A 12,359-nucleotide genomic window follows, 5' to 3' on the forward strand; every position below is an offset into this window, starting at 1 on the left:
CTAGAAGATCCTGTTCCTTGTTACTTTGCCAAGTATTAACCCCTTAGATTGCAGTTTTCCATGTCAGTTGTCTGCCTTGGTCTGGAGGGCAATTAATTTACAATTGATTCAACTCTTCCTGAGAGTTAAATGGAAAATAAGATTTTCTTTTTCTTTTTCTTTATTTTTTTTCCCCCTACATAATCTTCCTATGTCACACAAACAAGTACCACAGAACAAGGCAACCTTTTTGTGCTCCAGAACAGGGACTTGGCAGCAGTATATTATGAAAGTGTGTTTTGCTATCTTTAGAAAAAAGCAATGAACATGTGGTTTAATAATGAATGCAGCTGCCTGTGTGCTCTTAACTTGGCTCCTGTTTGAGCTGTGTTATGATTGTGTCTGACAGCAGAAAGCAGATTTTTCCACTGATGCCTTTTTAAGAAAGTGTTTTCTGGTTAATGGTTGTTTCCCATGCTGAAAGTACTTGTATATGGGGTGAGGAGGAACAGTGCTGTGAGCTTCTTGCTCTTCCATTCTGCCTTTTTTTTGTGTGTGTGTGATAAAGAACTGAGAAGACAAGAGTGCTTACAGCTATCTCTGTGGTATGACTTTCTACCTTTTGACCTTATTGTCCCACCATGTCCCCCTCTCCCCCTCCAGATTCCTGCTGCTGGGTGTTCCATATTTGGTGTTTGTATTTATTTCCTTATCCACTCTGTGAAACAAGCTTTGGCTTGCCTTCACCTTAGTACTTTTGTGCTTCTTGGGTCTTCCTGAAGATACTTTCACAATCTTGATACGATAGGGAAGTTTTATTCACTATTGTAGTGGATGGTAGTGAGGGAAGCGTCTTGGTGCCTGTAAGATATTTGGAGACTGGGGGATTCAGGTTTATTGTTTACAGATGAAAACTTTTTACACTTTTTAGGCATTTAAAACACAAAATCCATCGACTTCAGGTGTGTACAGAGTGCAAGGCAGAGCACTGCACACCTGCAGACATGTCTTCAGAGTTCCAGGTGTCCAGGAAATTCGACACATGATCAGACGTTGGTTGAACTGCCTTGGCTTGCTTCAGAGAGCCTTCTGTGACAGAAACAGGAATTTAGTCAACTTCTCCTCAGTGGCATTCAGATGACTTTAACAGATCCCTAATTTAGAATGGGGAAAATAACCCAGACAAGTCAGCATTCATGGAGTCTGATTGGCAATTAGATAGGCCACTCATTTGCTAGGTTTGAGTTTTCATTAGTAGTGTTCACTTGATTACTTTTTTTCTCCCCCTCCCCCCCTTTTTTTTTCCCTTGTACAATACTTATTACATGCCTGTGTTTGATTTCCTGATTAATTGTGTATGGCTTAATTCAGGGAACCTGTACTCTTATCAAAGACAGAGTATGATGATTTCCTTAAAAATGATGCAGCTAACTGTGAAATTTACTGAATTATCTGAAATGGGTGTGAATTAAACCACTTGATTTTGGTATCACAAGGATGGGAGTTTGTGTCTTTGGAGGGGAAAGCAGTCTGTACAAACTGCCCACCACCTTGTTTTTCTCATCACACAGTATTTTTTTTTTTCTGTTGCTGTAATTATTGGTGTCACTCACTGAAGCTGTTTTAATTGTTGGACTAGACGATGGGAAGGTGGAGATCCAGGTGTATCCAATCAGAAGACACCAACCACAATCCTCCTCACACCAGAGAGAAAGTTTCATAGCTTTGGGTATGCAGCAAGAGACTTCTACCATGACTTGGATCCCACTGAATCAAAACACTGGTTGTATTTTGAAAAGTTTAAGATGAAACTGCATACCACTGGTGTAAGTATTAACCAATTCTCCTGGCTAATGGTGCATTTGCTATTCAAATTATCTTCCAGTGGGACAGTAATAGATGTTTGCCTAAAGAGTGTTAGTGAGATGAGAAGCAGCTCTAAGTTTGGAGAGTAAATAAAGAAAATTAAACTCTTAACATTATGATTGATTTTCCTTCTCACTGCATTTGGCAAGTATATTTTGCCAGCCTTCTCTCTAGATCTTAGAAGTTCAACATCTGCTTTCTGTAGATCTTCCTGTCCTAATTTTCCTTGCTGAGATTCCCAGCTGTCTAGGGAATCTGCATGAGGTTGGTTTGTTCTGTAAATCTACTCAGAAAGCAGGAATGGAATATAAGAGCCATACTGAAATCTAGTGCAGAGGAGCAGATTTACCCAGAGTTCATTGTCAGAACTGCAAGTGCAACTCATGTTGTTGATTTGATGTTATTCCTACTGATTATATTTTTGTCTTCAATCCACTCTAAATTTTTGGGGCTTGGCCAGTACTTTCTGTATGGAGGTGTTTTCTGGTTTCATGTGTTCGTGGGAAGCCAAAACTCTATGCTTTTAACTTATCTTTGATGAAGTATCTTGCAGTGTGCAGCTTTATTACAATTAATTATGGATACACTTGTTGTAATTATTTAATATTTAGTCTGTATTTCTGTCTTTGCATGCAGTTATCTGTAGACATGGTGGGCTTTTAAAAACAAAGTCTAAATGTCATGCTCCAGGAAACTGAAGTGATGAGTTAGATCCTCTTCAGAATAGTCTTGTCACTTTTTCCTAACCAGGTGGATAATAAAGAATTCCCTTCCCTTGAGCAGTGGGAATTAATTTCAGGTTTATCTTTTCCTTTTAATAACTTCCAGGTTGTTGTTTTTTGTTTTTTTTTTTCTTTTTCCTTTCATACAGAATCTTACTATGGAGACAGATCTGACAGCTGCAAATGGCAAAAAAGTCAAAGCACTTGAGATATTTGCTTATGCTCTGCAATTCTTTAAGGAACAGGCATTAAAGGTAGGATAAGGCTTCCTTATCTAGATTTCCTGTATTTATAGCTGGTATAAATATGAGGTTAACACTTCTAACCTTGCCCAGCTTTGACCTCAGTAGTATTTGATGTAAACAAAGCAAGGCAGCATAGGAACTGTAGACAGGCTGTGGACTGGAGTAAGTAGCCTGAAGTGATTTCCCCTCACACAGAGGAAGCTTGATTCACTAATGGTAACTGTATCCCTGTGAATTCTGAATATCCCCTTTTCAGCTTAAATATTTCCTATTGCCTTTTTTTTTTTCCTCCATGCAAAAACATTGATTTCAAAAGAAAATTTACAAGTGCAGGAACTGAAGCTCAGGAATTCAATGTGAGACAATCTGTCCTTGTTTCATGCACTTCTGCTCCCGGATGATGGACTGTTCTGTGTTCATGCAAGGTTCGCTCTCACGTTTAAGAGCTGGCACCATGAAACACAATAGGATGGGCACATACCTACATCTCCTGCCCCAACCTGCCTTTGTCTTCCCTGATTTAAGCAAAGAGAAGTTGGAAGAGCTGGATTTATTTTGCAATAGAGAGATTATTAAAAGCTCATCTGTGGTTTGGTGACTTGAATCTTGCTGTAAGTCTGCACAAAGATCACCTGCTGAGGTGTACAAGCTGGCTAGCCTGATGGAAATAGTGTAGTTATGCCAGTGCAATGCCACTTGCCTGCACTGGGGTTCAGTATATCAGCCTCCATGGATTTCTGCACAAGTACAGATTTACAGCTTCCATTACCCAGACCCACACAGGTACCTTTGCACAACAGTCCTTTATTCTGTTTCACACAGTTTCACTGTTGTATGTGTGCCAACCAGGTGCAGTTAGGCTGTGGTATTTTGCCTCTGTGCTGACCCTTTGCAGGGGTGAATTTCATGTTCTTGTCCTGTAAGACAGAATCATAGAATCATTGATGTTGGAAAAAGCCTTTAAGGCCATCATGTCCAGTTATAAACCTAACACTGCCAAATCCACCACTAAACCATGTCACTCAGTGCCACATCTACATGTCCAGTTCCTTGGGCAGCTTGTTCCAGTGCCCGACAACCCTTATGGTAAACAAATTTTTCCTAATACCCAACCTAAACCTTCCCTGGCCCTACCTGAGTCCATTTCCTCTTGTCCTGTTTCTTGTTACTTGGGAGAAGAGATGAACACCCACCCTGTAGCAACATCCTTTCAGGTAGTTGTTGAGGGTGGTTGCTCTGAGCCTCCTTTTGTCCAAACTCAGTAGCCTCTGTCAGCTGTTTGCTCAGCTGCTCCTCATATGACTTATACTCTACACCCTTCCCCAGCTTGGTCACCCTTCTCTGGACCCACTTCAGCATTTCAATGTCCTTCTTGTAGTGGAGAGCCCAGAACTGAACACAATATTCAAGTTATGGCTTCACCAGTGCCAAGTATGGAGGGACAATCACTTCCCTAGTGCTGCTGGCCACACTATTTCTGATACAAAATGTTGGCCTTGGCCACCCAGGCACACCGCTGTCCCCTATTCAACCAGCTGCCAGCCAGCATCCCCAGGTCCTTTTCTGCTTGGCAGCTTTCCAGATGCTCTTCCCCAGGCCTGTAGCATTGGATGGGATGCTTGTGCCCTGTCTGTAGGACCTGGCACTTGGCCTTGTTGAAGCTCATGCAAGTGGCCTCGTGCCATGGATCCAGCCTGTCCAAATTCCTTTGTAGAGCCTTCCTACAAGCAGATCAGTACTGCTGCCCAACTTGATGTTGTCTGTGTTGTTTGATTGCTTCAATCTCTAATGCACATTTCTGCAGAAAATGTAACAAACATTAAGAACCAAAATTAATTTGTGAATCTGTACTCTGTTCTGGTGAATGCCCCCAACCTCCCTACTGTGGATGATGTTGGGAGAGAAAATGCATTTTATTTTCCATTTGAAATGTTGTGATGCTAATTTCTTGTAATGTTCTTCTAAAGTTACAAGACATTTTTTTTTATACTCTCCTGTGACATGGATCATAGAATCACAGAATCATAGAATGGTTTGGGTTGAAAGGGACCTCCAAAGGTCATCTAGTCCAACCCCTTGCAGACAGCCATCAGATTGCTCAGAGCCCTTCTGGCCCTGACCTTGACTATCTCCAGGGATGGGGTCTCAGCTACCTCCCTGTGCAACCTGTTCCAGTGTTCCACTACCCTCATGGTAACAAACTTGTTCCTAACACCCAATCTAAATCTACTCTTTCCTAGTTTGAAGCCATTGCCCCTTGTCCTGTCACTACAGCCCATTGCAAACAGTCCCTCTCCAAGTTTCTTGTAGGCCCTCTTCAGGTATTAGAAGGCCAGTAAACAGTTTTTGAGATTTAAAATCTCATCTAAACAGTCAAATGGCCTGAAATGCACAAGCATAATGTCAATGTAGGCATAGTAGTTCCTGAGTCAAATCAAAATATTCATCTCAGCAATCCCAAGCACAAATCCAGGCTGGGCAGGGACTGGCTGGAGAGCAGCCCTGAGGAGAGGGACTTGGGGGTGCTGGTGGATGAGAAGCTCAACAGGAGCTGTCAGTGAGCACTTGCAGCCCAGAAAGCCAACCAGAGCCTGGGCTGCATCAGGAGAAGTGTGGCCAACAGGTCAAAGGAGGTGATTCTCCCCCTCTGCTCAGCTCTGCTGAGACCCCACCTGGAGTACTGCATCCAGTTCTGGAGCCTCTAGTACAAGAGGGCTCTGGACATGCTGGAAGGTGTCCAGAGAAGGGCCACCAGGATGAGCAGAGGGCTGGAGCACCTCTCCTATGAGGAGAGACTGAGAGAGTTGGGGCTGTTCAGTCTGGAGAAGAGAAGGCTCTGAGGTGACCTTCTGTGGCCTTCCAGTATCTGAAGGGGGCTCCAAGAAAGCTGGGGAGGGACTTTTTAGGATCTCAGGTAGTGATAGGACTGGGGGGAATGGAACAAAGCTGGAAGTGGCGAGATTCAGAGTGGATGTAAGGAAGAAGTTCTTCCCCATGAGAGTGGTGAGAGCCTGGAATGGGTTGTCCAGGGAGGTGGTAGAAGCCTCAACCCTGGAGGTGTTTAAGGTCAGGTTGCATGAGGCTCTGGCCAGTCTGGTCTAGTGTGAGGTGTCCCTGGCCATGGCAGGGGGGTTGGAACTGGATGATTCTTGAGGTCCCTTCCAACCCTGACTGATTCTATGATTCTATAGCCTTGCTGTTCAAAACCAGCCTACTTTTGTGAATGGTTTAGTTTATTCTGTCTTGAGATCTCAGTCCATTCTTTATGGCTACCAAGAAACAATCCTCCTATTAGAACTGAAATTCCTCATCCTGTCAAAAGACTTATTTAACTAGATTTTGAGGCTGATTTTGGAGCCACAGACTCAAACCTGTGCATAGTCTGGGGTAGTTCTTAGTGGATACGAATGTGGTTGGGTGGAATCCCTTGCATTTGCTGTTCTGCTTGCTCAGGGCTACATACTTTCTTGATGTTAATAAATAAATCCTGTGATTTATGAGTGCATGCTGAAGCTCATTAGGCAAGCAGTGTCAATTTGCTGTTGCTTTGGACTATAATCTGTCCATTCCTGGTGCTCTGTGCAGTATAAAGGTGCTACTTTTCTAGCCTGAATTTCTGAACTGCTGCATAGCTAAACAAATACAACACCTTGGCACTGCACATGCAGAAACATTTTTTTACCTTCTAAAGGCCTGTTGTTCACCTTTCTGAACCTTTCCCTGTTTGGATGGAAATTTAGATAGGACATATGGTAATGACATTTTACTTGGAACCTGTCCCAAAACATGTCAGTGTATCACCTAATTTGCAAATGCAGTACAGACTTTCCTCTTTTTAAGGGGGCGGGAGGGAAAGGACAATAAAAAAATGAAACTAGTCTTGAATGTTTGCTTGAAGCAAAATTTTCAAGGAGCAATCAGTCTCTTTTAAAAAGATTTAACTGTAACTTCCCCTTGTTAACTGAGTTGGAAAAAATTGATTTAAAGGTAAGTGGTGCATAAAGAAGTCATTGAAAAACCCAGATTGTAAAACGTGATGTTGATCAGTGATACCTCAAATATTTTTCTGTGTATTAACCAAGATGCAAGTGTGAATTCTTCCAGTTGTGAGCAAATCCCACACTGCCACTAAGAAGGTATGTAGAGGTTCTGTAAAATTCAGCAGTGCCTGAGCTGCTTTTGCAAAACCTAACTTTTCTACTTCATGTTAAGCAGTAAACTTCTTTACAGGCCTCCTTGAAAAGGCATCAACCCTAATTCCCACGTTTGGCACAGCAAAGCATTCTCGACAGGTTGGCAATAATTCTGATCTGTAGCATGGGTGTAACAGGGGAAAGAAACTGAAAAGAGAAAGTTATGGTTACTAAAGCCAGCAGAAAAGAATGTTTTCTTACAAAGCTGACAGCTTTGTCATTTTTGGTTTTCCTCTTTTTTTTTCTTTTGTTCAGGAGCTCAGTGACCAAGGGGGCTCGGACTTTGAAAACAATGAAGTGAGATGGGTCATTACAGTGCCAGCTATTTGGAAGCAGCCTGCAAAGCAGTTTATGAGACAAGCTGCCTACAAGGTAATATTACAGACTGATTGTGGAAAGGCCCCTTTAAAAAGCTCTAGTTGACAGGCTAAATGATAAGCTGTATTTGTAACAATTAGCTCTAGTATAAACTGTGTAAACATAGACAAAAAAGAGTCAAACTAGAAGCACTGAAAGAGAAGTTAGCTCTACCAAGCAGTAGCTTTGAGTTGCATGAATTCACCTCTTAAATGCCTTCTGTGTCCCTCACTGCAGAGTCTGCTGTTTTAGTCATCTTTTACACTGTATTCCTGCTGAATTCAGTGCACATGGAACAGATGCAGTTTTGAGACCCAAGGGAAAGCTGGTTTTAAAATACTGGACACAGTTTTGTTTTGTTATTTTCTTTAGGTCATCACAGACTTTACTTTCAAAGTTAAAAAAAAAAAAAAAAAGGAGGAGGGAAAGGAAAGTCTCCTGAGTGGGACTTTTTTTTTTTTTCCCCAGTTCCCATTTTCCCACAGTAGGAATGAAAGGACTGTGAACAGGATTGACTGGATATAAAATTAAATTCAAATGCTGTTTTCACCAGGAAGAGGTTTATCTGCATTTAACTCTTTCCCCCCTGACTCCCTCCCCATATGTGCACTTTCCACAGGCAGTTTGCGTCTTTAATACAAGAAATGTACATGTTCTTCTTTTCATCAGGGTAGTTGGGTTGGGTTGTTTATTTATTTGTTTGTTTGTTTTGGTTTTGGGCAGAGATTTTCATAACCCCATTGGCAGCAGCTCTGTGATGCAGTTTGTAAAGTATCTGGTATCACAGTATCACAGTACGTTAGAGGTTAGAAGGGACCTCCAGAGATCATCGGGTCCAACCCCCTCCCACCAAAGCAGGATCACTTAGGGTAGTCCACACAGGAATGCATCCAGGTGGGCTTGGAAAGTCTTCAGAGAAGGGGAACTCCACAGCTTCTCTGGGCAGCCTGTCCCAGTGCTCTGTCACCCTCAACTGTAAAGAAGTTTCTCCTTGTGTTGAGGTGAAATCGTATATGTTCAAGCTTGAACATAGCTTGGTAGTTCATGAGTACTTTGCAGAGTGCTCCTGAGAAGCACACAGATTTTTTTTTTCTAACTCCAGTTTCTAACTATCTCTAATGTTGAGCAACATTTTTCTTAACAGTCTTTATTGTGGGATTGCTAATGCTAGTGCCAGAAGCAAAACACTCTTAAAGTTCTGATGGAAGGACACGGTTGTAGGTAAATCTGAAACACTAGAGACCCATTCATTATCTCTGTATATTGTTGTCTGCTTGCTGTCTGTGTGCATGTGTGCTCGTGACCTGGGAGCTGTGCAGGGAGCAGGGCAGGGTGAGGTAGATCTCTTGGCATTTCTCATTCGTGGCGCAGTGGAATGTTGTTAATTAGTGTCTGTGTCTGTGGTTGTGTCTGTGATTGTGTGTACTTCTATTGGCAAGCTTGCTAAACAGCAAGGACTGACAGGATTTTTAACTTGGGGTGTGTGAGCAATTATAGGAAAACAAGGGTTTAGGGAAGTAATTGATATTTACTTCACACAATTTATTTTGTTCCCTTTAAAGTAATGGGGATGAAGAAAGAAGTGCAGAAAACGGAGAATTCTGCATTGCCATTCATAGAATCATAGAATCAGTCAGGGTTGGAAGGGACCACAAGGATCATCCAGTTCCAACCCCCCTGCCATGGGCAGGGACACCTCACACTACATCAGGCTGGCCAGAGCCTCATCCAGCCTGGCTGCAAACACCTCCAGGGATGGGGCCTCAAACACCTCCCTGGGCACCTCCAGGCTCTCACCACTCTCATGGTGAAGAACTTTTTCCTTACATCCAGCCTGAATCTCCCCACTTCCAGCTTTGTTCCATTCCCCCTAGTCCTATCACTACCTGATATGCTAAAAAGTCCCTCCCCAGCTTTCTTGTAGCCCCCCTTCAGATACTCAGTCTTTCTGATTCCTGAATCCAACACATTCCTCAAAGCAGTATGTACAGGTGGATCAGAAGCTGCAGCTCTTGTTGCTAGCTACTGGAACATGCAAGCATCTTGAAAATGAGAGCTTGTTGTCCTAAGGCACTGAGTAAAGTGTGAAAAGCAGTGCTAGAAACTTTGCTACTGGAAACACACTGAAGTACAACCACTGGGGTAAGCTGAGACTTAGCTAGTGGGAAATGTTAATGAGCTACAGAAATCTACTTGAGTAATCTTTGGCAAGGATGTAACTGAAAGATCAAAAATGCCAACAGCTTCAGCCATTGGTTCACAATGTAAACCTCAGCCTTTTGGGAGTGGTTAAGTAGTTGTCTAGGCAAAATTCAATATTGCATGGACTTAATAAAGTCAAGTAAGAACTGCTGTAGATCCGCTTCTGCACTCCACATCCATCAGCTTTGTACAGCCTACACTCTCAGTGCTTCTCTGATATTCCCTAATGTCTTTCTTGCCTAAACAAAGCATTGCTACCCTGGAACTCTTAATCTAAACAAGGGCTCCTACGAGTCTCCCTTCCAGCTGCTGTGCTTCTTTCTCATCTAAGTGAGTAATCTGGGAGTTCCCTTCAGCTCACAGTTCTTCCTCTCTCTTTCCATCCAGCCTATCAAACTCCTGCTAATACTGTCTGCATGACCATACTGTCTGTACATACTGCTAAGGTGTCATCAAAGCAGTCATGGATTTTGCATCTTGGTTACTGCAACTGCTTTTTCTTGGTTTTGGCAACTGTAACCTGGCCTGTTTTGTATCTTTTCAGAATATTGCTGCTGAGGGGTCTTGTAGCCTTGCATTTGGCAGGGAATCAACCTGTATTTGACTCCTTCATCTCTGTCATCTCAGACACAAGCTGTGTGTCCTGGACATGATATATCCGTAATGCTAACTCATTTGCTTTCCCTGAAACCCTCTCTAAAATGCTATTTTATTCATGTCTACAAAAACTTGACTATGATTAACCTACTGATATGTAAAAACTGCTCCTCATTGCTTCTTACTGCTGCTACCCTATGTGCCCCATCTGTATTCATCTGTTGTGCTTTTCATAGCCTTAACTTCCATACTTGAGTTGTTGCCCCTTTGAAACAGGTATTTGTTTATTCCCATTTCTCTTTCTCTCTGTGGCCTCCTGAGTCTGGTATGCTGTAGAGAGCTGCATGTCTTTACAGCTTCCCTTTACTGAATCAAAATTGCTTTATTACTGAAAACTGTTCACAGATGCTTCCTCCTGTCACTCATGCCTAATTCCTATGTGTCCAGAGATACTTCTGAAGATGTGTGATGCTTGTTGAGGCCCTGTCAAGCCTGGAAAGAGCTCAGTGGCAAGAGCAGAGTGTCATCTCTGTAGGACCCACTTTGGCTTAAGTTTCCTTTCCCAAAGCATGTCTGCTGGGATTAGTCTGTGTTGCATCTGTCTTCATTGCATCCTGAGTAATGACTTCTAGGATGCATTAGTCGGATTTGCCATTGTCCCCACCAGTCAGATGTAAAACATCACAAATAGTGTTGACTTTTCTTGTTTCTGTGTCCTAGTTGTTACATTTCAAATCCTTTGCTTTGGTGTAGTTCTGTCAGAAGTGCTGTATTTACCAGTATTAGAAGGAATCTCATTCTCATGAAGAACTTGCATTGTGAGTAATAAATTCCAATTCCTGCTATATTTTCTTATTTTGGAGACCTTGGTAGTGTAGTCTGGTTGGACAGGATGTGGGAGGACTCCATCCTGCTCATGTAGGTGGAAACCTGTCCTTATTCTTGTTCTTGCAGAAGCAGCCAAATGCAGCTACCTGTACTAGACCTGAAGTTTACACCCCAACATGAAAAGATGGCTTACATGGTGGTGGGAAGCCACTTCCCTGCTTGTGATCATGGCCTGGGCACTTACAGCCTCCCTCATCAGAATGGCATGTGAACATGGACACAAGCCCAACATCTCACCTCTGTTTTGTCTGAGGTCTTAGTGACACAAGAAAATTCACTGTTTTGTTATTTATGTGTTACTGATGACAGAAAAAAAAGAAAAAGAAAGGATGCTAATGGAGAGATGAAACTCCTGAAAGTATTCAAGGCTATTTGGGTAGAAATCCATCTGAGCTAGGTATGCATGAATAGTTGGTTCAGTCTTAACAGCACTTTACTGCCTTGGGATGTTACCATGAGCAGTGCTTTTAATCCCTTATCTAAATGAAATTCAGGCAGTGTGGATTGTTTATTAGAGGAACATAGGATCCAATATTCTTGGCAGAGTATTTCTTTTTTAGTAAGGCATTCTTCCAGCTCATCTTTCAGTACACGTTCTTTGGGCTCACTAAGCGCAGAACAGAATCTGCAGGCTGGAATTCCTTGGACATGCCATAAGAATAAGATTTTAAGGAAGAGTTTGGAGTGTGAGAGGAGTCTGTGAATGCAGAGCTGTGAAACAGAAAGTAGAACACAACATACCAAATGCACACAGGGCAGAGCAAAGGAAAAGGATGGGTAGGGGATTTTCATAAGCTTGCCTGGGATATTCTGCAGGCTTTCAGACATGGTCAGCTGGTCTGCTTGAAGATGTTGAGGATTCTTTTCAGTTTGAAATGGAGTTCTAGAGCTCGTAAGCAGATTTGGCTTTCAGTTACAAATAGCAAAATCATTTGCATGGCAAGCTTGTATAAATAAACAGAGGGGCAGTCGAGGTCCAGTGAGCCTGGAATTCCAGAGGCTTTCTTTAACCAGTTCTTGTACTGAACATTTATTAATGTTTTCACATCAGTTTTGTCATGGAATGCATGGGATGAGAATTATTTAACACATTGTGTTCCAGAGTTAAATTGCATTACATTTACCAGTACAAACCTGCTCTGTGGAAACCTTTGGAGATAAGATCAAGGAATAATGTGACAGCACACAAAATTCCTTGAGAATAAAAACATGATGTGAAATATGTTTAACTTTTAAGAAGATGGCTAGAGAGACTTAACCAGATTGGTACCTGTGAAGCTGAGCTACAGTTTACTGCTTTGTGAGTATTT

The 12,359-nt window shown here is 42.3% G+C and overlaps 1 protein-coding gene across 1 annotated transcript in view; it reads left to right on the plus strand.

The window, feature by feature from the left end:
* HSPA12A (heat shock protein family A (Hsp70) member 12A) overlaps window positions 1-12,359 on the plus strand; it is a 59,810-nt gene that overhangs the window by 25,028 nt on the left and 22,423 nt on the right. Inside the window, exons 5-7 of the mRNA XM_054382319.1 lie at window positions 1,619-1,805; window positions 2,717-2,821; window positions 7,261-7,377. Coding sequence (XP_054238294.1) covers window positions 1,619-1,805; window positions 2,717-2,821; window positions 7,261-7,377 — 409 coding nt within the window. The remainder of the gene's footprint in view (window positions 1-1,618; window positions 1,806-2,716; window positions 2,822-7,260; window positions 7,378-12,359) is intronic.

The sequence above is a fragment of the Indicator indicator genome, chromosome 7 (genome assembly GCF_027791375.1).
Source record: "Indicator indicator isolate 239-I01 chromosome 7, UM_Iind_1.1, whole genome shotgun sequence".
Taxonomy (NCBI): domain Eukaryota; kingdom Metazoa; phylum Chordata; class Aves; order Piciformes; family Indicatoridae; genus Indicator; species Indicator indicator.